Below are 24,286 nucleotides of genomic sequence, written 5' to 3'. Positions count from 1 at the left end.
TTTAGCTGATACATAATGACCAAAATCATTAAAAGATAATTGGACACACTCATACTACGAGGACTTACTTGTCTATCTGGAAAAATATAAAAATTTATGATATGGGGGCCTTCTGAGTAGTACCACACAAATGGCATGTTTCATACACATTTGTACATGACTTCATGGTTCATGATACATCCTGTTTGTAAACTCTTTTCCATGAATCAATTGAATAACACGCCTGAAGCCTTTGAATTCATTAAATGCATTCAAGTGATCATAATCTCGTACCTCTCACAAAGTTTTTGTGCAAGTTTAAGCCAATCTCTGGCTTTCTTTATTAACTGCATTCTTGCAATATTCAGTTGTTTTCAATGCTGCTTTAAACATTCTCTTTCAAATATGCACCAACCTTTTCTCACAGAGCTGGTTCTGAAAGAGCATTAAATGTATTCTGAGACTGAGGTCAGATTGGCAAGAATTTGAGCCATGAATTGCAAAACAGGAGAATCAACTGTCAAAGCAAAAAAAAAAAAAAAAAAAAAAAAAAAAGGAAGGAAAGAAGAGTTGCTTTGGAATGGAAACAAAAGCATGAAAGCTGTAGCTCCATACAAAATCTGGAGTGAAACATGACATTTATCAAAACAATGTACATGATACTTCAAATGTCAGTAAAATCAAAACTATCACTCAAAGAAAAAAACTGACTCTGTTTTTAAATAGATCTACATTCTCCTCTTAACACTCTGCTTGACACCAGAGGTCAAAAACATGAGAGGCCACGAACACAAGACACTGTCAAAATACACCTGACAGTCAACAACGACATAGGTGCTTTCCCAGTGGTAAGTTCGCAGGGCTGTAAATCTACTCTCAACAGATATCATGCCATGCCGATGATGGAATTCCAACTTGGAAAAGACAGCATCCTGCACTGATGGATACTGCAGTCTCTCACCTCAAAGTCAAAATCATCGGAGGAAATTGCACGCATATACGTCATACTATAATTTGCTGCAATTTGTGCTATTTCTGCATCATCTACAAATTGTAGATCTCAGACTGTTCTCTATGTACATGGTATATATATGATAGAGTCTCGGCTCTATTCTGGGGTTAGCAGACGGTATGGGTTTCGGCAAAAACAAAATCATAACTAAATCTGCAGCTCTAAATATCCACCACTGAAATCAAGACACTTGATACTTTCAGATACATATGTACACATATCAGATGGTATTGCAGCTCGAAGATTCTCATCTTTCAATATATTACATTCGCCTTCTGTAAACATTTATGATATAATATATCACTATCTCTTATGACACAAGAAACATGGCTGCCTCCACATGAAATTTTGTGATTTGAAAGGAGCAGTAGTACAGAACTGCTCTATCTGATACATTGTGAAAAATTAAAGGAAAGAAAAGAAAAAAAAAGAAAAGAAAAGAGAGACATACATTGTTGAGAGAGGCAAATATTCCCTTCATGATTAAATCAATATCTACCCCATTCTCCCACTTAACAGGTAATTAAGTGTGCACTACACTTTCAATAGGCTTTTTATTTCCTTTGACTGTATTTGCCCAATAATTAGTGTATATTGCCCAAAACATAAAGAGGGTGTGTGAGTGCACAGCAAATGCTAATGAAACAATATGAAATAGATTTAGAACAACACAACCAGTAAAAACTAAAAAAAAAAAAATAAAAAAAAAAATCTTTGTATGAATGCTACATCAAATTCAGGCAAAACTTCTTTTTTCAATGGGAAAAATTGCAACAACAGAAAATGTGATGTTTGAGCTTTCCACTTGCAATGAAATGAAAAAATTGCCTTATAAGTTATGCCAATACATATTTTTCCAAGGTAATGCTTATAAATTCATAATTGACTTGGCAGTCTGCTGCGCTCAACTCCAGTTACATGTACTTGTTGTATGATGCAACAGTACATGATTGTACAAACACCACAAGAAGGCTCATGACAAATATTGCAATATTCCTTTTGGCATAATTTCAAGTCCAAAACATGACAGCACATACAATACAAAGTTTTCAAAAAATGCACTTTGGTCTGTGATTTTTCTGACATTTTCTGCGACTTTGATGCAGTTGCCTCACAACTTTCACCCAAATCATCATTTTTTTTTCTAAATGTGGCAATATTTTACTGGCAAGTGGCAGTGTAAATGATGACACTTTCTTAGCCCAAATTTTCAATAGTGTGGACACAAGAGGTTGTTGCCTTGGAGATGAGGGAGTTTGGAGGAGGAGAAATGAATCCTCCAGCCATGTTGGCTAGCGGAGGAAGTCAGGCTTTTGAAACCGTGTAAATAGGAGCTTCGGTCACACCTGCCAACTGCAAGAAATCATCTGATCTCCCGTGGGGACACCATTATCCCTGCGCAAACATGTATCTTATTGCGGAATCCGGACAGGAAGTCGGCATCACTTTCACCGTCACATGACGTCGCCTAGCAACCATCCATCTACCGATGAGCAGCAGGCTGGGCAATGGTAGCACATTTTTGTCCTTGTGCCTTTTTTTCTTTAACTTTGATATACATGTACTGTCAGCGTACATTCTGTGAGTTCTCAAACCCACCATTTACAGAGTGTTGCATGTACAGTTTATACAGGGATGCATTGAATATTACAGTTTGCAATCTCATTCATTATTGCTTTCAAAATTTGGATAAACAGCAACAAATCTACCATAGATAAAACAAATAAAACAAAAGTGAAATATGAAATGTCATGATGGTGAATCCCCTCTTTGCACCAGATGTACATACCGTATGCAAACAGGAAAGGAATATTGCAAACACAGATCAGAGAGCATTTCATTGAGTGTTTGTGTCAATGATTTTCACTGACAAATTTGCTCTCAGCCAATCAGATGCAAGAATTTCAGTAGCTTAAAACAGCTGTCGGTGACATGACAAGTTTCTTGAAATGCGGCCCAGGGGATTCCCATGGCAACCCAGTGTGTACAGGATGCAAGACTAGCCTAACTGATGCCTCACCCAAGCACACTCTTGGGTGAGAAATACATCAACAACCCAAAGCAAACCATACAGCATACTTAAAGACATAATTTACCATTTGCAGATGAAACAAAAACCCAGCATTAGTCCTTTAAAATAGTTCTACAATGTGAGTTAGGGATAGAAACAACCACTGTAAAAATTTGAATCCGTGTAATACATGTGTAGATGCAAGTATTGTTAAATACACAAAAGGTGAACAATAGTTACATGTATGATAAGAATGCTTCCAGACTAAACGGTCTAAAATTATGGTTTATTGAGAAAAATACTGATATCTCCTTATATTTTAGGCTTTACTGCAAAAATGTTATATGGTAGGATGTTTTGTGATACAACAGATCTGCACGTATGCATCAAATGTGAAACTGGACCTATAACAGTTTTACTTTGAAGTGAAGTCCTCATCATGGCATGATCAAATTTATAAGCTGTCACATGCATATCAGGGGATCTCCCTGAGATGTTGCATAGTCGCCATCTGCGTGACACTGGAAATTACATACATCAACATATTGTATGACCAACCTCCCTGAGCTGCTGAGTACATCATGGCGCATCACTTGAATGAAGGTGATTTTTTTTTTCCCCACGTAACTTGTAGGCGGTGCACCAAGATTGAGGTGCTCGCCAAACGGAACGGGAAGTGGCGTTGCTGACATGGTTGATTAGTACTAGCGCTGTGCCCATGTACAATGTACCTGAACTAACAAACCTGGGCGCATTAGAAACCACCTTTAAAATTGGAAACATCTACTGGGGAAGTTAAAGGATGTGTTGCCCTCGCTTGATGTTCAATTCTGAGACAAGTCAATATTTGGTCCAGTTAAATTGTCAAATTGACTGGTAGACTGTCGTGGAGAACTTTCTGCCTGATCTGATCATTCTCACTTCTCCCAAGTGTGTGGGAGGCTCCTTATCATTGACAAACTTCTAACACAAGAACAAAGACACTGTAACACACATAAAATACCTATGTACAGTGTACACACTCGTACAAAATGTTTTTTCCAAAAGCTTCCAGATTAATCTCGAGTGCTTGTTGTACACTACTGTATCGTCACACATCAGCACGTTTTGAATTCGCTTGTTCTGCATACAGTACTAAAAGTACGTATTTCTTCCGGTTCTGTGGTTTAATCATCTAGAGGGACTCTCACTCAAATGGTCAATCTGAAAGATTAGATATTGTGTAGAAGCACATACTGGGAAATCATCAAAGTGTAAAAATTCACATTACCTTTCACATTAAAACCATAAAGATTAAAATTGTCATGTGAACCTAACTAGAGCCAGTTACAAACCTTTCCCTGATTCACAATAACTTTGCTTTATGCTTCTAAGGGCATATCTCAATGGAGGAGACTTCGCTACGACTGCTGCGACTGATCAGTCACTGCGACTTGTGCGATTTGAGAGATAAAACAATGGTCTGCGCTCTCACCAAGGAAACTCAATGGCAACTTCAGAGACGTCTCTATTATATGATGATAGCCTAATTCATTTGTCCGGAAGTAATGGGGACATCGCTGCAACACCTCCGAGACATCTCCGCGACGTTTCCAGTATGTCGCCAATGGGTCTCCGCAAAGTTGCAGAGACGTGTCGGAGATCTCGTGAATAAAATTAGACTCCGTGACTTGGCCACAACTTGGAGACATCACAGAAATGTCTCTGCAACCAGCTAAAGACTGGAAAAAGTCTCCGAAAAAATTTAACAGGTCGATTTTCTTGCGACTTCCCAGAGACTCGGCTACATTCCAAGAGACATTGTGGAGACGTCTCCATGACAAGGGAGACCCGAATCGTCACCAGGTCACCAACTAGTCTCCAGCTTGATGAGATACCTACTTTAATCTCACACAATTTCTTTTTCTCTCCGTACAACTTGAGAAGAGACTATGTAATAAAACATCTAGATTATATACAACAAGCTTCGGACCAAGGAAGGGGCACTAATGGTATTTGCAGCCTGACTACTGTGTAAAAACGATATCCCCGATTCAGAACAACCCCCACTATTCATCATGAAAAATTTCAATCTGTACATGCATCCATACCCGCACTTAAAGAAGAACACATGTCAAAAGATAGAGGTCACAGATAAATCCATCCACACCCCATATGCTTTTGTATATTATATGACTGCTTGCTGGTAGCACCCCGGTAGCGTTCTAACTAGAAAAATTGCCTGCAATGTCAACTGTATCATCTGCAATTTTCATGAAGTGCTGGTATGGAATAATGAGGTCCAAATTAGCAGCAACCTTGTGGCCTCCAAGGGTGACCAGAAAATAATCGTCACGGAACATCAGACAGCAACCTTGAAAAATAGGAGAACTGTACTACTGATTAACTTACCCCCTATTCAGACGCAAGCCAGTTTATACCAAAATTCGATAAAGAAACGATGTATAAAGAATCATCGTATAGCCGATAGACCGTTCAGACGCTAATTTCGACCATTCCGGAAAAACGTTGTATAGATGTGCAGTTTCTCACTGCACATGTTGTTATGGTCATGAGTGACAGGTACAAGGTCACCTTTCATGCTCGCTCCCATTAAGCCCCGCCCAGTTATACCGTTCTATGGTCGCCATACGTTCAGACGCACAATGCACACGATGGAATGCTGATTCGTTATCGAGTTCTAGTTCGAAACGATGCTCTGACCTTCGTTTCGCTATATGTCGTTTCGTTATACGTCGTTTCGTTAGTCAGCACTCAGACGTATAAATTCATCGTATAGCTATACTGTTTTGGTATGGCTATACCGTTCTAGTATAAATTTTCTGCGTCTGAATGCCCTGTAATAGTCACAGAACATCAGACAGCAACCTTGAAAAATAGGAGAACTGTACTACAGATTAACATTGTCTGCATGTACACTGTGGATGCAGGTGTTTCTCAAGGCATCCACTTCAGGTTATATTTCCACAAAGAGTCTTTCCCCTCTGAATGTACTGTCAAGGTATGCAAGAGAGCACCACACACCATGCATTTGATTTCCAATATTAAAGAGCTATAAAAGTCATGCATAGCTTGACAATATTTGTTGGGTATGATCAATGTTCATCCCTTATTTTTCTGTGGAGTACAACCAAAATTTGATAGGAAATAATTTCAAATGCCCTTCCTAGGGAATGAAATCTGGCAGCATTGGGAAATTGTGCAATACATGTAGTGAAAAAAGGAGCATTCAACAGACACTTGGCCTTCACAGGGGACATTCAATGGCCAGTCAAGCCCAAGGGGCATTTAATGGGAAAAATCTTGCTTTTTGATGTTTCTAATGACATCAGTGCCATTCTCATTGCAAAAATTTTGAAATTTGGGTTGCAATTAGGGTCGCATCTTTTTTACTCAGCGTCCTCACTGTAAAAAGAAACTTAAGTCTTTGGGTCACTATTATTTGAGAACAGCCGACCTGTGAATTTTATGGATGGTATTGCCTTTATACTCGCCTAGTGTACAACACCTCAAGGCCAATTCAATAAACCATGGGACGCCATAGCATAGTAAAAGATACCAAGGAGGGACTGCATGGTACATTGTGGAATGTAAAATCTTGGAAGTTCTTTGCAGTCACCGCTATCACTGCACACCTAGTCCTTTTGCAAGAAATTACACAAACTTGTGCAATTTGGATTGCGATCCAAATCGCCTAAAATACATTATTTCTGTTGTCACACTAAAAATTTCAAAATTTTGGTTACCAGTAAGTGAAAAAAAAAGTATATTGAGTGCAATGAGTAACAGCACTAATGTCAACATTTTACCCCAGGAGTTTGGATGACAAGACTATGGAATTTCTCTCAGTAGGCGTGTCTTCATCAGCCCGAAGTTTCAAAATAGCGCGCTATCTTGCGGTTACCAAACTAGTCCGATGTCAAGATAGCGCGCTATCTGTGTAGTGAAGACGCAAATAGCGCGCTATTTGATCGGGAAAATTTCCCCCGAAATCTTGGTCTAGTTCGTGAACTAGAGCGCTAATTCGTGAAATTGCGCGCTATTTCGGGTGCGTCTCCATCAGCCCGAAATTTTCTCGATCCCTCCACGCTTCTGATTAGCCAGCTGGCTATTGAAAGCGCATGTACAAGCTATAGTGATTGTGTATAGTGCATACACTCACGGCGTATTCAAGGATCACATATACAGGCCTACTGTTGTTGACATCTTTAAAACCAGGGAGGTGATTCCGTGCATGCTAGCTGTTTTTTGTAAACTTCTTCTTCTGGTCCACTCTACCCTAGCTAAAGATTCTTGCAGATTGTGTGCATTTTGGATTTGTTTAAATTCGTTCATTTCATATAAGATGTGTCACTGGACAGAAGAGTAGCGTTATTAATATCCCTTTGGAGAGAATTTGCTGTACTGCTCACACCCCCCCCCCCCCCCTGGTTGTAGTATCGTACATACGGTGTTGTAGGAGATTTTGAGCGGGAAATCCACTTTCGAACAGCGAGCTAGGCAGAGTAATGATGCAAAGTGCGCATGCGTCAATTTTTCGGACTAATTTCCCGAAGTAGGCTGTTCGAGCTGATGAAGACGCACATTCGCTCTATCGGGCTATTTTCTAAGACTGCAAAATGTCCCGCTAGTTTGAACTTCGGGCTGATGAAGACACGCCTAGTGATAATTATATGAAGGTAACCATTTCAAAATAGTTTAGAATATTTTGTAAGACCCAACACACGTCACACAGATGTTGAGCGTACCTCCTGCTGGCAAGTACATAGCTCTGATAAAAGATAGTTCTATAGTAACATATAACAGGGTATGTGCATAGATCAAGCCAAAATCTCTTTTACATAATAATACAAAGTCTTTGCCAGAGAGGCCCACTCAGCGGGTGTAAGATACTAGAGCTACTCACAGTATCACAGCTTTCATCGCACCGCAATCACACACTCCCGACCGAAAAGCGGCTGAGAGTGGTGATCTGCTGGAATTAATCACTTGAGCAGCCATCTACAGCCGTGTTGACATACGCAACAACGGACACAGCACTAGAGAGTACTTGGCGAAAAGATAACCGGATAAATGGAAATGAGGAGGCATCGAAGGACATGAGACAAAGCATGTCTTGCAGATTTCCGCTTTCACTGAATTTTTCATTTCAAACAGTTTTTGATTCCCTCTTTCTCTCTCAATCCATCTGTCTGTCTCTTCCTTTTTTTTCTGTAATCTCTACAGCTCACTGCATTGGATTAAGTATTTTGTTGGAGCTCAGGATTACACTAACAATGATACAAAGAACTGTTTTGAATCTGTAGATGACAGAAAATTGTTTTTGTAACAGGTGGCCTTAATCTTTCAAACTATAAGCCTCTCTTTTTCAGATGATGATAAAGCGTGAGGGGTACTAGCCTAATATGAATTTATTACTGTTGTAATTCTGCATTGAATTGAACAGTCTATGGAAATACCATGTATAAAGTACATAACACAGGATCTTGCACTCTACATGAACTACCTCACGAGTATGTACATGTATAACATGCATGACACATGTACATCTATACTCCTAAGACAAATGTCAAATAATGTGACATTTTCTTTTTCAGTTTGATACCCTTCCAGAAACAGTCTATTTCAATGGTCAGAACTCTCTCCAAGCGCCATCAGTCACTATGGCCGCAGCCTGGATGAAGGCTACACAGATACTTGTGTCTGGCTTTTGAGTGCTGATCTCTCTGACAAAGCATTCTTTCTGTTTAAAGCTTGAGTATATATGTCTGAAACTTCCCAGCATCAATATCACCATTTTCAAGACCTTGCTTCAAACTGGTACGTATTGTACATGTGTACAATAAACAACAACAAAACAACAAAACAGACTACCATCCTTGTGATTACGTAAGGCATTCTAGATGCAATTTACAGTCTGTTAAACTCTACGGTTATGCAATGTGGCTCCCACTCTGTAGGATTGTTTACAACTCCTATGTATGCACAGGCATTGCTATCTACTGAAGACAGTAAAATACAACTGTACCATGTCAGTTGGTGGTGTAGTCTTGTTTCCAGACTGGCAGGGGTATTAATGTCAATTGCAGCTTCATGATAATCAACATAAAATGGAAATCAAGATGCAACATTTCAAAATGAAATACTTGAATTCAGAAACAAGGAGATATGTTGAACTCACACATGTAGTTCGTTTTGATAGAACTGTGCAAATGTTATTTCAAACAAGTACAGCAGGGAAACAAATTTTGGTAGAGGGGACTTTAAAAAGAGATTTCACAGTTAAGGGTACTAAGATTTGTTTAAGGCATAATGTGTATTGAGCAAATGATCATAAATTGAGTCCTACAATGAAAGCTTCTCAGTAAATACATGAAGTACATTGTACATGAAGTACATCAAAATATAAAGCATTCTTCCTACTGTACACAGCACTTTAAGTACTACCTTGTATTAAACATCCTTCAGGCATAACTATCAAAGGAGCACATATTTCATCACTTTTTCTTGCAACATTCTTTTTCCCCCTCAAGTGTGTATTAAAATTCTCTTGCACTGATGCATGTTGGTGTGAAGCTCAGCTCTGCAGACCAGGAACAGTCTTTCCCATCAATTTGCAGTTTGATGGCCACTTTCACTAAAAGGCTGTCCTTCAGTTAAATCTTTTACCACTCTATTTGTTAACTTTCTTCCTCCTTGCTGCACCAAACCCATGGAAAAAGTACAATTTTCAGTTCATGGAAAGTCTAATGTTTAAGTATCAGACTGGTGTCCCCATTAAAAATGACACAATTAGACCTGAACTACATTGTAACGAGCTCATGGTGATATCAGCTCGAAACAATTCAAACAATGATGGGAATTCTTATGTTTACGAATTCCATGGGACTGACACCATGCTTCTGTGCAGGAAATCTCTGCAGAGGCAGCTGTCTGTTCCCACCCCATCATACACACACATAATATACACTTTACGCACACACACACACACACACATGGGTATGTGCACACTGTAATAAAAACATGCTCTATCCTTCTCTCTCCCCGCCCTTTCTTTATACATATATATATATATATATATATACACACACACACACACACACACATACATAATACCATCTTTAGGTAGTTCTTCATCTCCTTCCACTTCCTCTCCCCCTATCTCTCTTTCTTTCTCTCTTTCTCACAGAGACATTCCTGCATACCACATTGCTATGCACACTACGTTGTATCTTCCTTTTTATTTTCATATACAGTACAAACGTACCCACTAAAACACCCCTCCCTATTAAACACACACACACACACACTCTCTCTCCTTTTTAAACATACTCAGATACACACACACAAAATACACAGATGCAGTGATTATACAACATGGTATTTCAATATTTTTCTCTCCCTATGTGTATTAGACAGGTCACATACAATGTACAGCTTACGATTGTACCAGCAGTTGCCTGTGTTCTGATGGAAACAATACTCTGAACCATTCTCCGTTAACGAAATAATCACAGCATTTAACAAGAATTAGGTTCAACATCAAACACACGAAAAAAGCAAGCTTGATACCTGATTAGTGGCTTTCATTTGGCTGATTAATAGTAGTTAGAGTTTGCTTGCTTGTGTTGGCACAGACAAACTTCTACAATCACATGTTCTGTTTAAATACACTTCACAGTTTAGCACAATTGTGTGAGTCATTGTTATAAAATGTTTACTCTGTTTTAATGGGAAGATATTACTATTTGGAGCATGTGGAAAATATGTTATTCTTTATTACACTATATGACAACTGCCAATTTCAAAGGTACGGTACAATGTCATATATATGGCCAAGATCAAATATCCAGTCATTTGTGATAAGGGCAACATTAATGCTATTCACTATCAAAAAGCATTATAGCATTGAAATGTTGAGGGGAAAAACACCATTGTACATGCATTGTAGGTTCTAAATTTTGTAATGTTGTAATTTAATTTCTTTGTACACACACTTTTAACAGTATTTATAGTACAAAATAAAATGTACAATGTATTTTCATAGTCAATTTCTCATGACCGCTTTATCACAAATGACCACACTACAATGTACAAGTCTGTTTACATGTATCATACAATGTACTTTTATACCAAATGTTATGCATACCATTATAACAAAAGGTCAATCTTGATGACCAAAACACTTTGCCTAGGCTTGCCGAGCATGGTAGTAAAAGCAAATTACACAAACTGAATTCCAGGTGCAGAACTCCAGTCTCAAACTCACAGCGAATCTGTAGGTGAATTGAACAACCTGCAACCTCATTGTCAACTGGTACAATCATGTAAACTGTAGGTCCTGGTAATAGGGGAACCCCTCCACCCCCCCCCCCCACCCCCCCCCCCCAAAAAAAAAAAAAAAAATCTAAACCACGAAGCAGAACAAATACAGAGTATATTACAAAGATACTGAAATTAAAAGTAAATTGATGAAATGGCCTAATGACCTGAATTGCATCTTTCACATCATTGCCCAACACAATGTTGTATGATAATACAAGTGAATTCACCTTTGATAAACCTGCTCCAAAACCAAACCCACAATTTACTGACAGTGACAGTGAGCGAGTGTCTTGGTGCAACCAATCTGGTCCACAGGCAGACAAAATGTGATCATGACATCTACAGTCAATGTCAGACATTCACTGCATTCTCTGGATTCCTAAGTCTTCAACGATTGCAGCTCTACATACAACTGTCTGCGTTATCCCCACATATACAGCTCTGCAGTTCATCAAGTCTACGCGATGCATACATATTGTAGGGCCTAACATAGATTGTATGCAGATGTTCTCTATCTATAAAACTCCTTAGCACTGTGCAATTGTATCTAACTTGTTGCCAATGATTAAAAAATACACACATGCGGCTGCTGTCTACAGCGTGTTAGAAGTACTCAGTGTACATAACGAGTGTACTGATGTCATCTTATGTCTAAACTAGCATTACAGTAGTGTACACTGTATAAACAAACCAATGATGTCTGAACCATAGACTACAATGTATTGTATCCTTGCCTCTGTGTGTGTGTGGGGGGGGGGGGGGGGGGGGGAGGGGGACACGTGTACAAGAGTGTTTTGAAGCTCAGACAATTTGAAGTGTGCTGTGCGCTAGCCTCACCTCAACCGTCTTCAACATTTTTTTATTTAGATTGTCAAAATATCTGGCAAAGTGCCACATACAACGTAGGACAACTACACAGCATACATTCCGTAGTACAATGCAGTTTTTATGCCCTACAGGGAAGTGACAATGAATGGACAACAGTTACATTCTCCACTGCCATTGTAACTCGTGAGAAAGTTCAAAGACCAGCTTTTCTCTCCTTTTTCTCAACTCCAAGGTACACACAAGAGGACTTTGCAGTCAATGTGTACAGTCATTCCGTTGGTATTCCATGTCGCTGACGATGACATCTTTAAATGCCAGGAGTGTGATTAAAAAAAAAACCCAACAACATCAAACACGATCTAACAAAGAGCTTTGCATTCCTGTGTTGGGGTACGGTATGTAATGATGCTAATTAGTAGCATGTTAAACATGATTTCTTGACTGGTTAAACCAGCATTCAAACCGCCGATATGGAATCTACAACAAATTATGAACTCCAAATGGGTCCTTCTTCCTTCAAAATACCCCCTCCCCTGCCAGCCCCCCCCCCCCCCCCTGGGAACAGTGCGATTTTCGAGTTCACACTCTGAAAGAACAAGGCAAAATTCAGTCTCTCGCTTTCATTGGCACCTTTAAGGCCACCATACTGTTGAGGCAACCACTGTAATGGATTAGCCTGACTACACTGTGATCCATCACGAACAAACACACACACACACACACACACACACACACAAAGATCATAAAACATAAATGCATAATGAATAGTGGCACATTTGTCTGGGCGACTCACACGACTAATTCTCCTCAATTACAGAACAAATAATCACGGTCTGATCCAAGCACTTAATTTATCTATCATAGTTTGGATTTCTTCTCTTCATGTGCTACTGACAATGAATTCATCTAAACTAGAAATGTTTGTTTGCTTTCTTCCTTGAGCAGGAGAGCGTGTTCCAACCAACAATGTAAAGCCCTGCACATCATTTGGTCGTAATTCAAAATAAATGAAGTCCCTGTCAGTTCATTAGAAAACAAATGACTCTCAATTTATCTGATAGCAAAATTTCTATAAAGTCATTTGACAACAAATTACTATTAATTTCATTTAACAACAAATTACTACACATTTGTCTGATGACAAAGTTCTTAAAATTCTGCTTGATGATAAATTACTATGAATTAATTTATACAAACATAATGTGAGAGTGAAAAGTACTGTGGCAAATTTCATACTTGTACTTGATACCAACCTTTACAGACCAAGTCTGCAGTATTCATGCAGATACAACATGTATCACAAAACATACTTTTCTTCTTTTTTTTCCTTCTTTTTTTTTTTTTGGGGGGGGGGGGGAGGGGGATATCTAGCAACTATGAACTGTGGTACATGTAGTATTGATTGAGTATGTTAAAAAGTACTTTGTAGCCAGGGCACAGTAATTCATTTTCCCTACTGGTCTGAACCTTAAATTTACTGGTCCTGTACAAGTTTCTTCTTTTAATGGCCCCAACTATGTTATTTTTGTTATTTTACCTGTCGTGTCGGACCAGTAGTTTAGCAATTCCTGAAAAGTTACTGATCCAACAGTGATTTTTACTCGTCCGGGACCATCAGATCGGACCAGTGACAGTGCTCAGCATGGCTGTAGTGAACTACTTTATTCCCTCACTGTACCCTTGCAGGATGTTTTGGAGACTATAGGAGTTAATAGTTATACGAGATTATGGATACTTCCAGAGAAGATTTTTAAATATTCCTTAATTTGGGGTAGGGGGGCATTAGGCCCCGTGGGGGCCCCCTGGGGGCCCCCACGATGGGGCATGGTGCCCATTTGAACAAATTGAGATCCTATCCCCCTAGGTATGCTATGTACCTACCAAGTTTTGTGAAAATCGGTGATGGGGTTTTCAAGAAGAAGTTTGAAAATGTAAAAAGTTTATGTATGCCGGACGCCAGACGAAAAGCGATCGCAATAGCTCACTTGAGCTTTTGGCTCAGGTGAGTTAACAAGAGACCCGCGGGTCTAGCGCTCACCTGAGTATCGCAAGTTCACCTTTCACGCAGTCACTAATCTAAATTATTCACAGCTCTACTAAAATTTGACCAGGCTTCTCAAGTAGAAGATGAAAATGTACAATAAGGGCCAAAATTTTTAAAGATTCCTTAATTTGGGGGGATTGGGGGCCCCCTGGGGCCCTCTGGGTGGGGCATGGTGCCCATTTTGATAAATTGAGATCCTGACCCCCTAGGGATGCTACCTGCCAAGTTTGACGAAAATCCATCATGAGGTTTTCAGGAAGAAGATGAAAATGTACAATTCAGGCCCCCATTTGGACCTTCCCAACCCCCCCCCCCCCCCCCCCCCCCCCGCCCCCAAGAGGGGCACCCCTGGATTTGCTATGAACAAACTTGAAACTACAGTCATTAATGTACTCACTCATAGTATTATCTTAGCTCTATAACTTCTGATTCTAGAGGAGATTTTTGAAGATTCCTTCATTTTGGGGGGTTTGGCCCCCCCCCCCCCTGGGGCCCCTGGGTGGGGCATGGTGCCCATTTTAACAAATTGAGATCCTAACCCCCTAGGGAAGCTACCTGCCAAGTTTGGTGAAAATTGGTCATGGGGTTCTCAAGAAGAAGATGAAAATGTATAATTTAGGCCCCATTAGGACCCCTCCCCTGGGTCCCAAGGGGGGCACCCCTGATTCTGCCATGAACAAACTTGAAACTACAGTCATCAATGTACTAACTCATAGTATTAACTTAGCTCTATCACTTCTGGTTCTAGAGAAGAAGATTTTTTACAGATTCCTTAATTTTGGGGGGTTTGGGCCCCCCTGGGGCCCCCCTGGGTGGGGCATGGTGCCCATTTTAACAAATTGTGTTCCTACTCCCCTAGGGATGCTACCTGCCAAGTTTGATGAAAATCGGTCTTGGGGTCTTCAAGAAGAAGATGAAAATGTAAAAGTTTACGCACGACGGACGACGGACGACGCACGACGCACGACGGACGCCGGACAAAGGGCGATCGCAATAGCTCATTTGAGCCTTTGGCTCAGGTGAGCTAAAAAGCTCAAATGGGGGGGGGGGGGGGGGGAGGTCCGCTCCACCCTGCCCCCTTTGGTTGCTTTGCTAAATTGCTGTTTCTCACTCCCAGCCAGCTGAGAAGTTACATGGCTTATACCCGTGTGAGCCTTGGAGCTGAGAGATCTGGTTCGAGAGGGTTCGACTTACCTGACAATGTTTGGGTGCGACACGCGACTCATGAACTGGATTTCGTGCTGGACGTTGTCCCAGTTGTTCTCGCACGTGTTAATCTTTGCCGCCAGGACTTGGCCTGTTGAATGCTGCTGCACCTGTGGATATTATCAAAAAGACAGCATTAGAGACTGCAGAGGGATTTTTTTTTGTTGTTATTTTTTTTTTAAAGGGAGAAATTCAGACAGCAACACAGTGTTAAATACTATTAATAGACTCATATTTGTGTGTGCATGGATGACAAGAAGGAACAGGGAGATAGAAATGGAGTGAACGAAAGACAGAAAGAGGGAGGCAGGAGCTGGGATAGACAGAATTCCCGTGTGGAATGCTCCCTATTATTTATTCAACATACGCTTTCCACTACTACATAAAAACACATCAAAAGATATGATTTTTATTCATGCCATACAGTTGTTGATGCTGATGAAATCCTTGTTTTGATTAAAAATTAAAAAAAACCCTGCAAGAGTCATTTTCTATTAAAAAGAAAGTAGTTCAGCAGGGTGTGAGAATAGAGATAAATCACATGGTGACTTTATGATTTTTCTTGCCAAGTTTCGTGTGGAATTACAAAATACAATGTAGGTACAGTTACCTATTAAATGGTAACTTTGCGATTTCTATCCCTGTAGGCCTAAATATGGTCCAAGAGTTGCAATGCCCTGTAACCAGTTCACATGTTTTCATTGAAAAGCTCAACAGAATGTGCATCATTGTAGTGTCACCATGACAATGGATACATCGATGTGTATCATATCTGGAGTAGAAAGGGGTGGCGGGATTCCAAAGTCATCCTTTGAGAAAAATCACACATACATGTATAAAGGACAATAGGGTATGTAGCAAGTCCAAGGGAAATACTGTACACTTGTACATAGCACATCATACATTGTAGTCCTCAAAATATTGTAGGTGGCCGTAGCTGTTTATTGGGGAAAAAATAGTTTCTGTCATCTGCTTCTCTCAGACAAATATCTTCTTTTTCTTTTCTTTTTTTTTTTTAGATACAAGTTTGTACACATTTGAATTCGCATACATGTATAAAAAAAATATATATATATAAAAATAACCAGTTTTAGAAAACCCAAAGGCAAGCTACAATGTACCCTCTTTTGGTAGGAGAGCAGTCACTTACAGTGTATGCAGAAAACTTGGCTTCAGTAGTTAATAAATGCATTGACTGACTTTGCTGAGAGAAGATGATCTCTTTTTCACTTCCATAGATAATACAGTGTAGTATCACAAGACACTACCGATTACAGTGTAGCACTTTCACACTAGAAATACATCACAGACTATTAACAGACATCCACAGACTATTAAATTTGACAGCAGCTTCAGTAGTCATAAAATTTTCAGCTGCTGAAATGTCAAGGTGTTTGCTCTGTAAACTGCTAATTACCTCTCTCCAGACTGACCCATCAGAAAATAGATGTCTCACCTTCACTTCTTAACCCACCCCATCCCCATCCCCACAAACCTTTTTTATACCATATCACCCCTCAACCACTACTGTATACGGCATATATTTCGCGAGTCTAAATTTTCGCGAATCGGAACTTGCCGACGATTTTGCAAATCGGAACTTGCCGACGATTTCGCAAGTGCTTAAATTCGCGATCGTGGAGTCCTGTACTGAACGGAGAACTCTACATGCATACGTCACATTCACATTGGGATCAGAGTCAATATTTTCTTGTGTCATTAATTTCACGAAATACGCGAAAATAAAAACCTCGTGAAATATTCGCCATATATACAGTATTTTGTCCCTTTCCCTCCTATCATGAAGTTTGGAAAAAAAAACAACAGTCACTCAAACAAACAAACATAACAGGATAAATTCTAGGCCACTGATCACTTCAGCCTTGGCAGTGATTTACTTCAAGTCCAGTGGCTTCACACCCAGTTGCTCCCATGGCTAATCTAGCATACATTTCCGGAACACCCACAAAGGTATTAACTGTATCAGCTAGAGCTACAAAATGATGAAAAGGCTCCATCAGTCAATGATGTACAAAGGGCATGGGATACAATCAATGCCATTATAAATGCCAACAACTCATCAATACCACAGATGATGCCATAATGCCACATACACTGCCTGCAATCTGCAGGACTAAATGATGACATAAATGGTATCCCGGAGTACCAAATAAAAATCAGCCATTTTGTTGAATTATTTTCTTTTTTTCAAAAGGTTGTACCCTGGGTGCAAAAAAGGGGGAAATTATTTTGGTGCTGGAGCTAGCGCGCGCGAGCCACTGCACTGCACTGAAGCACACGCTATATATTGCTACATATGTACATATTGTAGCACAGCATACCATGTATACTGTATCACATGCAGTGGCATGGGAATGACACACACACACAGTGCATGCATTTCTCTGCGGCTGTCCTCGAGTGGACGTGAGGTGGCGCAACACAACATGGTACCCCAGGGTACTACGGTACCCCGGGGTAACGCGTGATGCACCAAATGTATTAATTTGTGTAATTAACAGTTCCCAAAATTTATACAGTATGTTAAAAAGTGTTACTGGAAATTCTCTTCTTTTTTTCTGCTAAAAAATGCATCATTTGTCATTTTACGCAAGCTTCAGGCTAAATTATGACTCTAAACAAACAGATACAGTACTGTACAATGATTGTGTACAGTGTGTATAGTGAAGTGCTGAATGTTTATGAATGTGACATTGAAAAAGTAACAATTTCCTGATGTAAATATCTCACAGCAAACAGTAGGAAATATTTAAAGTATTCACATCAAAAAAAAAAAATTAATACAGAGGAAATTAGATGAATATAAGGCTCATTGCTATCTTCATTTAAAAACAAATGTAAGGAAAGTGTGGTTTGAGCTAATATTTGGCACTTGAATGGCACTGAAGTGATACTGGGCCACCTTACGATAATTAGAAATTTCAAAAATTGAAAATTGGGAGAGCTCATATTTAGGGAGAGGCATGTTCATAAATCACTGAGTATATTGGGAATGCCAATAACAAATCAGGTTCAGGCAAGGAATAATCTCAAATTCAGATACTTTTTGATATCCCCAACGAGAATTTGTCTGTAATGTACTTTAAATATCATACATCGATGATGCAGAACATGACACATGACTGAGGTTTCTATACAAGAAAATCTGTAAAAAGTGGAATATTAATATGTTTGTATTTCAGGGGTCTACTTCTTACAGATATTTGCAATAGAGCCCATTGCTACAATACTCATTATTGTGAACTACATGTATAGCTGACCCTGTAATATACGTCTATGTTTCCATGGAAACTGTTGATATTGTAAAGCTGTAGGCTAATCATAGCAAAAAGATGTGAATCAGATGCCCCTTATCATACACTGGCTTTGTAACATTGTACGAACAATATTTCATCAGCCAAGCAACCATTACAAGCAAACTTTCCAGGCATTCCTTTATAACACAAATACAAATGTAACAAAACTTGTTCATTTCATGTGAAGGCTTCCAATCCTCTGTTAAATCTAATCATGGCTTTTATACAGAAATACCCAAATATCAAACTGTCCTCTGTGGTGAATTTGCATGTATTGTACAATCCATATTACAGTCACAATCCAAAAATGGGTACATGGTGGTTTTACTCCTACACATTCAAAAAACAACAACAAGAATTACAGGTTAGACTACAGTCAAACATTCTGATGAAAATGAAATTCCATTGGCAGGTTACCAAGATGATTAATGGGTTTCAAGAAAAAAAAAAATGGTGATATTGTTGCAGTGAGGGGAAACTACCGGTATGAAAAATCCAATAACCTCTACCATGGAAACCAGGCAAAAGGGTCAAAATTCTACCCCCTCATGATGCTGACCTTTGACATCAAGGAATGTAAAACAAACTTGGGGGAGGGGGATCTCTAAAAATGAAAACTGTTTTGAGAACAGGTTTGAGAACAGTGTTCTTTATGAGTGTCATGGAGCAACTGTGCTACAGAGATGCTAGCACAATATCAAATGCAATTTCCTTGTCATGACATCTCCACAGAAGCAGTGGAAACCTTTACACACCTCTGGGGATGTTTGTTGTAACTTTTGTACACAGGGTCTGTATATTATACAAAACTGAAATGGTGCAACAGGTGAACTTTGAGTCCATGCTTGCTGCTTTCAAACAGTTGGTAGTATGATTTCAGGCCACTTGAAAAAAAAAAAAAAAAAAACTTTTTCCCCTATCGTTATTACAAAAAAAAAAAAAAAAAAACACCTTTGTTTCATTGTACGGAACTTATTATTTTGTGTGTGTGTTAGACTTTATACACGTAGGTATTTAACAAGTATTTTCAAACCTGACAATTTCACATGTTTATAAAAAACAAACAAACAAACAAACAGAGAAATTAGGCCTACATTCTATGTCAGCTCAATGGCCTACAATGCTACGACAGTAATTCTAATATAATAGTGTTTTATAATGTCCTTTTCATCATGAAATTGTTACACTTTTGTCATGACCTGAATAAAAACCAGTGCAAATGCAGAGTTAACCATGGAGACTTCCCATACAACTTCACAATTGAAGCCTTCAGTATTAAAAACCTATTGGAGTAACTGAATGTCTTGGTTACACTGTAAAACAATTATGAGTTCCACAGAAATTTCAAGGACATAACAGAGTACAAAATCAGTGAAGTCACACATCAGTTTGACTTTTATACTGTCCCTAGAGTGACCCCCCCCCCCCATTGCCAACAGTAGAGTCTGAAGTTCACATTCCTTTACACTTGTCACAATGCCATCATAGCTTTACCATACATTGTATATGTTATTGCAAAAATGCACAATTGTCTTGCTTTCACAAAGTATTCAACAAATTCACATTTCCACCAATAGTAGACACAGCTATGGCTTGAGGACATTGTATTATATAAATAAAAGAAGAAGTGCACAGGATGACAAATTCCGATCAAACTACCATTTTGAGCATACAAACTGAACAGAGGCTCTGTAAATTATGGTGGAGCAACTGCCTGAGGGTGTTTACAGTAGAATCCAGAAACTACCTTGTATTGCTCCCACAATGTATGGAAGACAAATTTACAATATGTTGCTGTCATTTAGACTTGAATAGAAGTAAAAACCACATTCACATTCTACTCCCTGGTTTACCAAAGGTCTTTAATAGTGGGTATTGAAATGAATGGCTGAAATGACACGTACAATGTATATCACGTACAACACTGTATCTACGTATATGTACCATGTACACGTACAATTTGTATGTGCAGTTTACACCAGAGATTTTGTCTACAATTTCTACTTCTGCTTGTAACTCCTGCAGATACCCTATTTTCTTTCGTATTTCCACCGCTTTGAAGTTTGATTGCTTGTTACCTTCGCCAAGGGAGGCGGTTATGTTTTCATTACCATTGGTTTGTTTGTCCGTGTGCAAAATAACTCAAAAAGTCGTGCATGGATTCAGTAATAGATGAAACTTGCAGGAAAGGTTGAGAATTACACAAGGAATAGATGATTAAATTTTGGTTGTGATCCGGACATTTTTATGGATTTTATGAAGGATTTTTGATATTTTGGCAGGTGAGGTCAATGAACTTGGGAGTTCAAGCTGCACATTTTTGAGGTTTTCATACGCGCACTACATAAAGTGCGTGCTCTAGTTTCTGCTAGAGCGAGGCGCGCCACGCAGCTGAGGGTTTATGACATAAGAAAGGCTTCTACAATATTGGGAAATCGGGCAGTTTTTCAGCATGCATGTACGTATGGGTGGAAATCACTGATCTCTATGCAAGAGCAAGATCATCGGTGGAAAGTAGCTGCTTGGCGGAGGTCTGCGCTCTCAGAGTGCTTTTCTAGTTTAAAGCTTGTTTTTTTTTTGTTTTTTGTTTTTTTCTGGGGGGGGGGGGGAGGTGCCAATGGGTGATTTCAAGTTCGGTGCTAGTGCTAGTGCTAGTGCTAGCCCCCAAATAACAGCGTTAAATCGACCTCCAACACCGACGGTCAGATTAACGAAGCGATACCTATCAAAATTATCGATCACCAGCACTAGGTGTTGGAATCACAGCACCGCGAGCTCCGAGGGAATTGCGCAACGAAAAAAGTGGTGGCGCATAGTTAAAAGTCAAATATAAAAAGATGTAGCAAAAACTGCTTAGTTTTAGACACGTAACGAGGAAGACTGATTAAAATGCCACAAATTTCATCCCTTCTTTAAAACAAAATTATCTTTATTCTGCTCCCAGGCTCAGATTTCCATAGCCATGTCTGGAGTGTTCATGTTCTTTACGTGGGCGACCATTGCATTAGCATAGACTTTGCACGTAAAACGTGCATCTCTTATGGAAGTAATACGGGTCTCGCACGGCAACGCTAACACCAGCACCAAACTTGAAATGAAGAAAATGATAATCCCTAGGGGCTAGTGTTAGTCTATAGGGGAAAAGCATGTAAATCGCTAACACAAACGGCGGAGCTCGGTTCAGCAGACGACATTCAACACCGAGCCCAGCACCAGCAACCGGAAATACGTCATAATTTTTGAGGTCAACTCCCAACACCGACGTGATTTCAAGTTCAGTTTTATCGCCGGTGCAAGAGCTGAGATAGCACTAGCACTAGCACTAGCACTGAACTTGAAATCACCCAACGAGTATAATGATATTTTAATTGATTGTACATAAATACAGAGCACACTTTACCTTGTATACAGTGGCAAAGAAGCCGCTTCCAATTTCCTCCTTGGTGAAATCCTCCAAGAAGACAATGTTGGTGAGGGGTGAGGCCCGCCCCCCAAAGGAGGTGGACTCCCCTGCACCGCGGCACCGCATGTGGAAGTCGTTACCCTGCGTGGAGAAGCGCCGTTGGATGCTCCCCGGCAACGGAGATGGGGACGGCCTACCGACCAGAGGGAGCGGGATGTCGCCCTCTTCTCCTTGAGGCTTGCCGATACCATTGGGGCACCCATTGCTGGTGGACGGGACGGCATCCATGGTAACGGGACGGAAGAAGGTATCACCTCGATGGGTATTCTATGAGTATTGTTCTCATCTTGGAGATTCTGTGCATAAATTCGAAGATGAAAAAGATTATTGTCTTAATAAAATCAGTTCTCTAATAATCACATATTAAAGGGTGTGTACAGTTCTGGTCGAGGTGAAGATTAGGCTTTTAACGTTTCGTGAGACGTCAAAGAGCATGCAGTTCTAAGGGGTATCAAAAGTTTATTCGATGAAAATCGGTTTTGAAATGACTGAGATATCCAAAAACAAGGTGAAACAAAGATATACTAATAAAGTTGGGGCATGTCGCCTTTTATTATTAGCACTTTTTTTGATATCTCAGCCATTTAAAAACCAATTTTCATCAAATAAATGTTGAATCCTTCTTAAAATTTCATGCTCTTTAATATTTTATAAGAGGCTTTTCATTATCTCACTTAGAAATGTTCAAAACATGAATCCCTACCTCAACCAGTACTGTACAGTCCCTTTAACCCATTGAGGACAGGTTGATTTTTTTTTTTTTTTTTACAACACACATTTCCCATAGACACTTGTCCAAGTGAACTCGGGACTCGTCTTCAATGGGTTAAAACGTGTAGTCATCTCACAACTCCCTCATCTGTTTTACATAGAATAGATAAATAGTGATTTTAATATTTAATATATTAAATTCGCTGGAACACAGTTGACAGGAGGGATGCACATTGTAGAGTATACATAATGTAGAACAAGGAAGCATGACATTGTAAACTCAATATTTCTAAACTTAGAACTTTTTTCCATGATGACTAAGCATGTCACAAACAAAGTGTGATATGTATGAAGATTTGCAGTAGCTTGTCGTATCATACTGAAACACCATGCCTTTACAACTGTATTGCCTACATTACAGCTGGACAATATCCCTTACTACAATATAAAGGTTCTTGAATTTGGATTACAACAACAACAACAACAAATCTTTATTACAGGATTCTTTTAATATAACATCAAACACTCATATACAGTATATTCTGTATGTTGTTGGACACATACAACGTACACAGTGTGTATTCACCTTCACAGTGTTAACATTTAATTTTAAGATTTACCTATTACGATGTGCAATACCTCACACTACACGGACTCACAATCCGCAAGATATTTACTTGTACAGTGAGGGAGTAAAGGAAACTTTTAAAAGAAAGGAATTTTGATGGAATCTTTCACTCACTCATGTCACGAATGCATTGATCAGCCTTAATACTTCTGAAGAGAAGTATCAGGGTAGTACAATAAGTTAACTGGTAAAACAGGATTCACTATTCCATTACGTGAACCAGGAAACTGGTATAAATCAACTGTCCCACAGGACAAAATTAAGAAGCTTAAATCACAAAATCAACAACAGAGTTTCAGAACTATCGAGAAGCAGTTTCAGACTTGTAAACGTCCTATTCAACTTGTTTGCTATTAAAGTTGCAAACTCTTTCGATACATTTAGAAGTTTCGATATATTTCTTAGTAAAATCCTGGTTGTTCAGACACTTTTAAAAGACAGATTTTCCTTGCTGACTGCTCAAAAGGCATGTGGCATTCCATACAACAAATGTTAATTACGCTCACAACTCCTGATGTGCTTCAGTATGAAAGACTAGTGCACTTTGCACCAGGTACACCTTATGTACAATACTTACTGTACGCTCACACCATCCTAGCCCGACCAGACACTGTTAGTACGCTATGCGATTGTAGCTACAAAGTACTTACAGCGACTGGGCTGTGTATAGTTAACATCATCCTACGTAGAAGCTAATACAAGGCCGCGCTGTTCAAAAATTATTCTCCTACACAAGGTTTACAAGGTTCAACTGTTCAGCAT

At 39.4% G+C, this 24,286-nt stretch overlaps 1 protein-coding gene across 1 annotated transcript in view; it reads right to left on the bottom strand.

The window, feature by feature from the left end:
- LOC140236993 (dual specificity testis-specific protein kinase 2-like) overlaps positions 1 to 24,286 on the bottom strand; it is a 123,444-nt gene that overhangs the window by 94,214 nt on the left and 4,944 nt on the right. Inside the window, exons 2-3 of the mRNA XM_072316940.1 lie at positions 22,123 to 22,481; positions 15,394 to 15,515 (exon numbers count right to left, since the gene is read on the bottom strand). Of these exons, the coding sequence (XP_072173041.1) occupies positions 15,394 to 15,515; positions 22,123 to 22,413 (413 nt within the window). The 5' untranslated portion in view covers positions 22,414 to 22,481. The remainder of the gene's footprint in view (positions 1 to 15,393; positions 15,516 to 22,122; positions 22,482 to 24,286) is intronic.

Source organism: Diadema setosum, chromosome 13 (assembly GCF_964275005.1).
Source record: "Diadema setosum chromosome 13, eeDiaSeto1, whole genome shotgun sequence".
NCBI classification, from domain to species: Eukaryota; Metazoa; Echinodermata; class Echinoidea; order Diadematoida; family Diadematidae; genus Diadema; species Diadema setosum.
The sequence above is the reverse complement of the archived record's forward strand: the minus strand, read 5'-3'. Positions and strand labels throughout refer to the sequence as shown.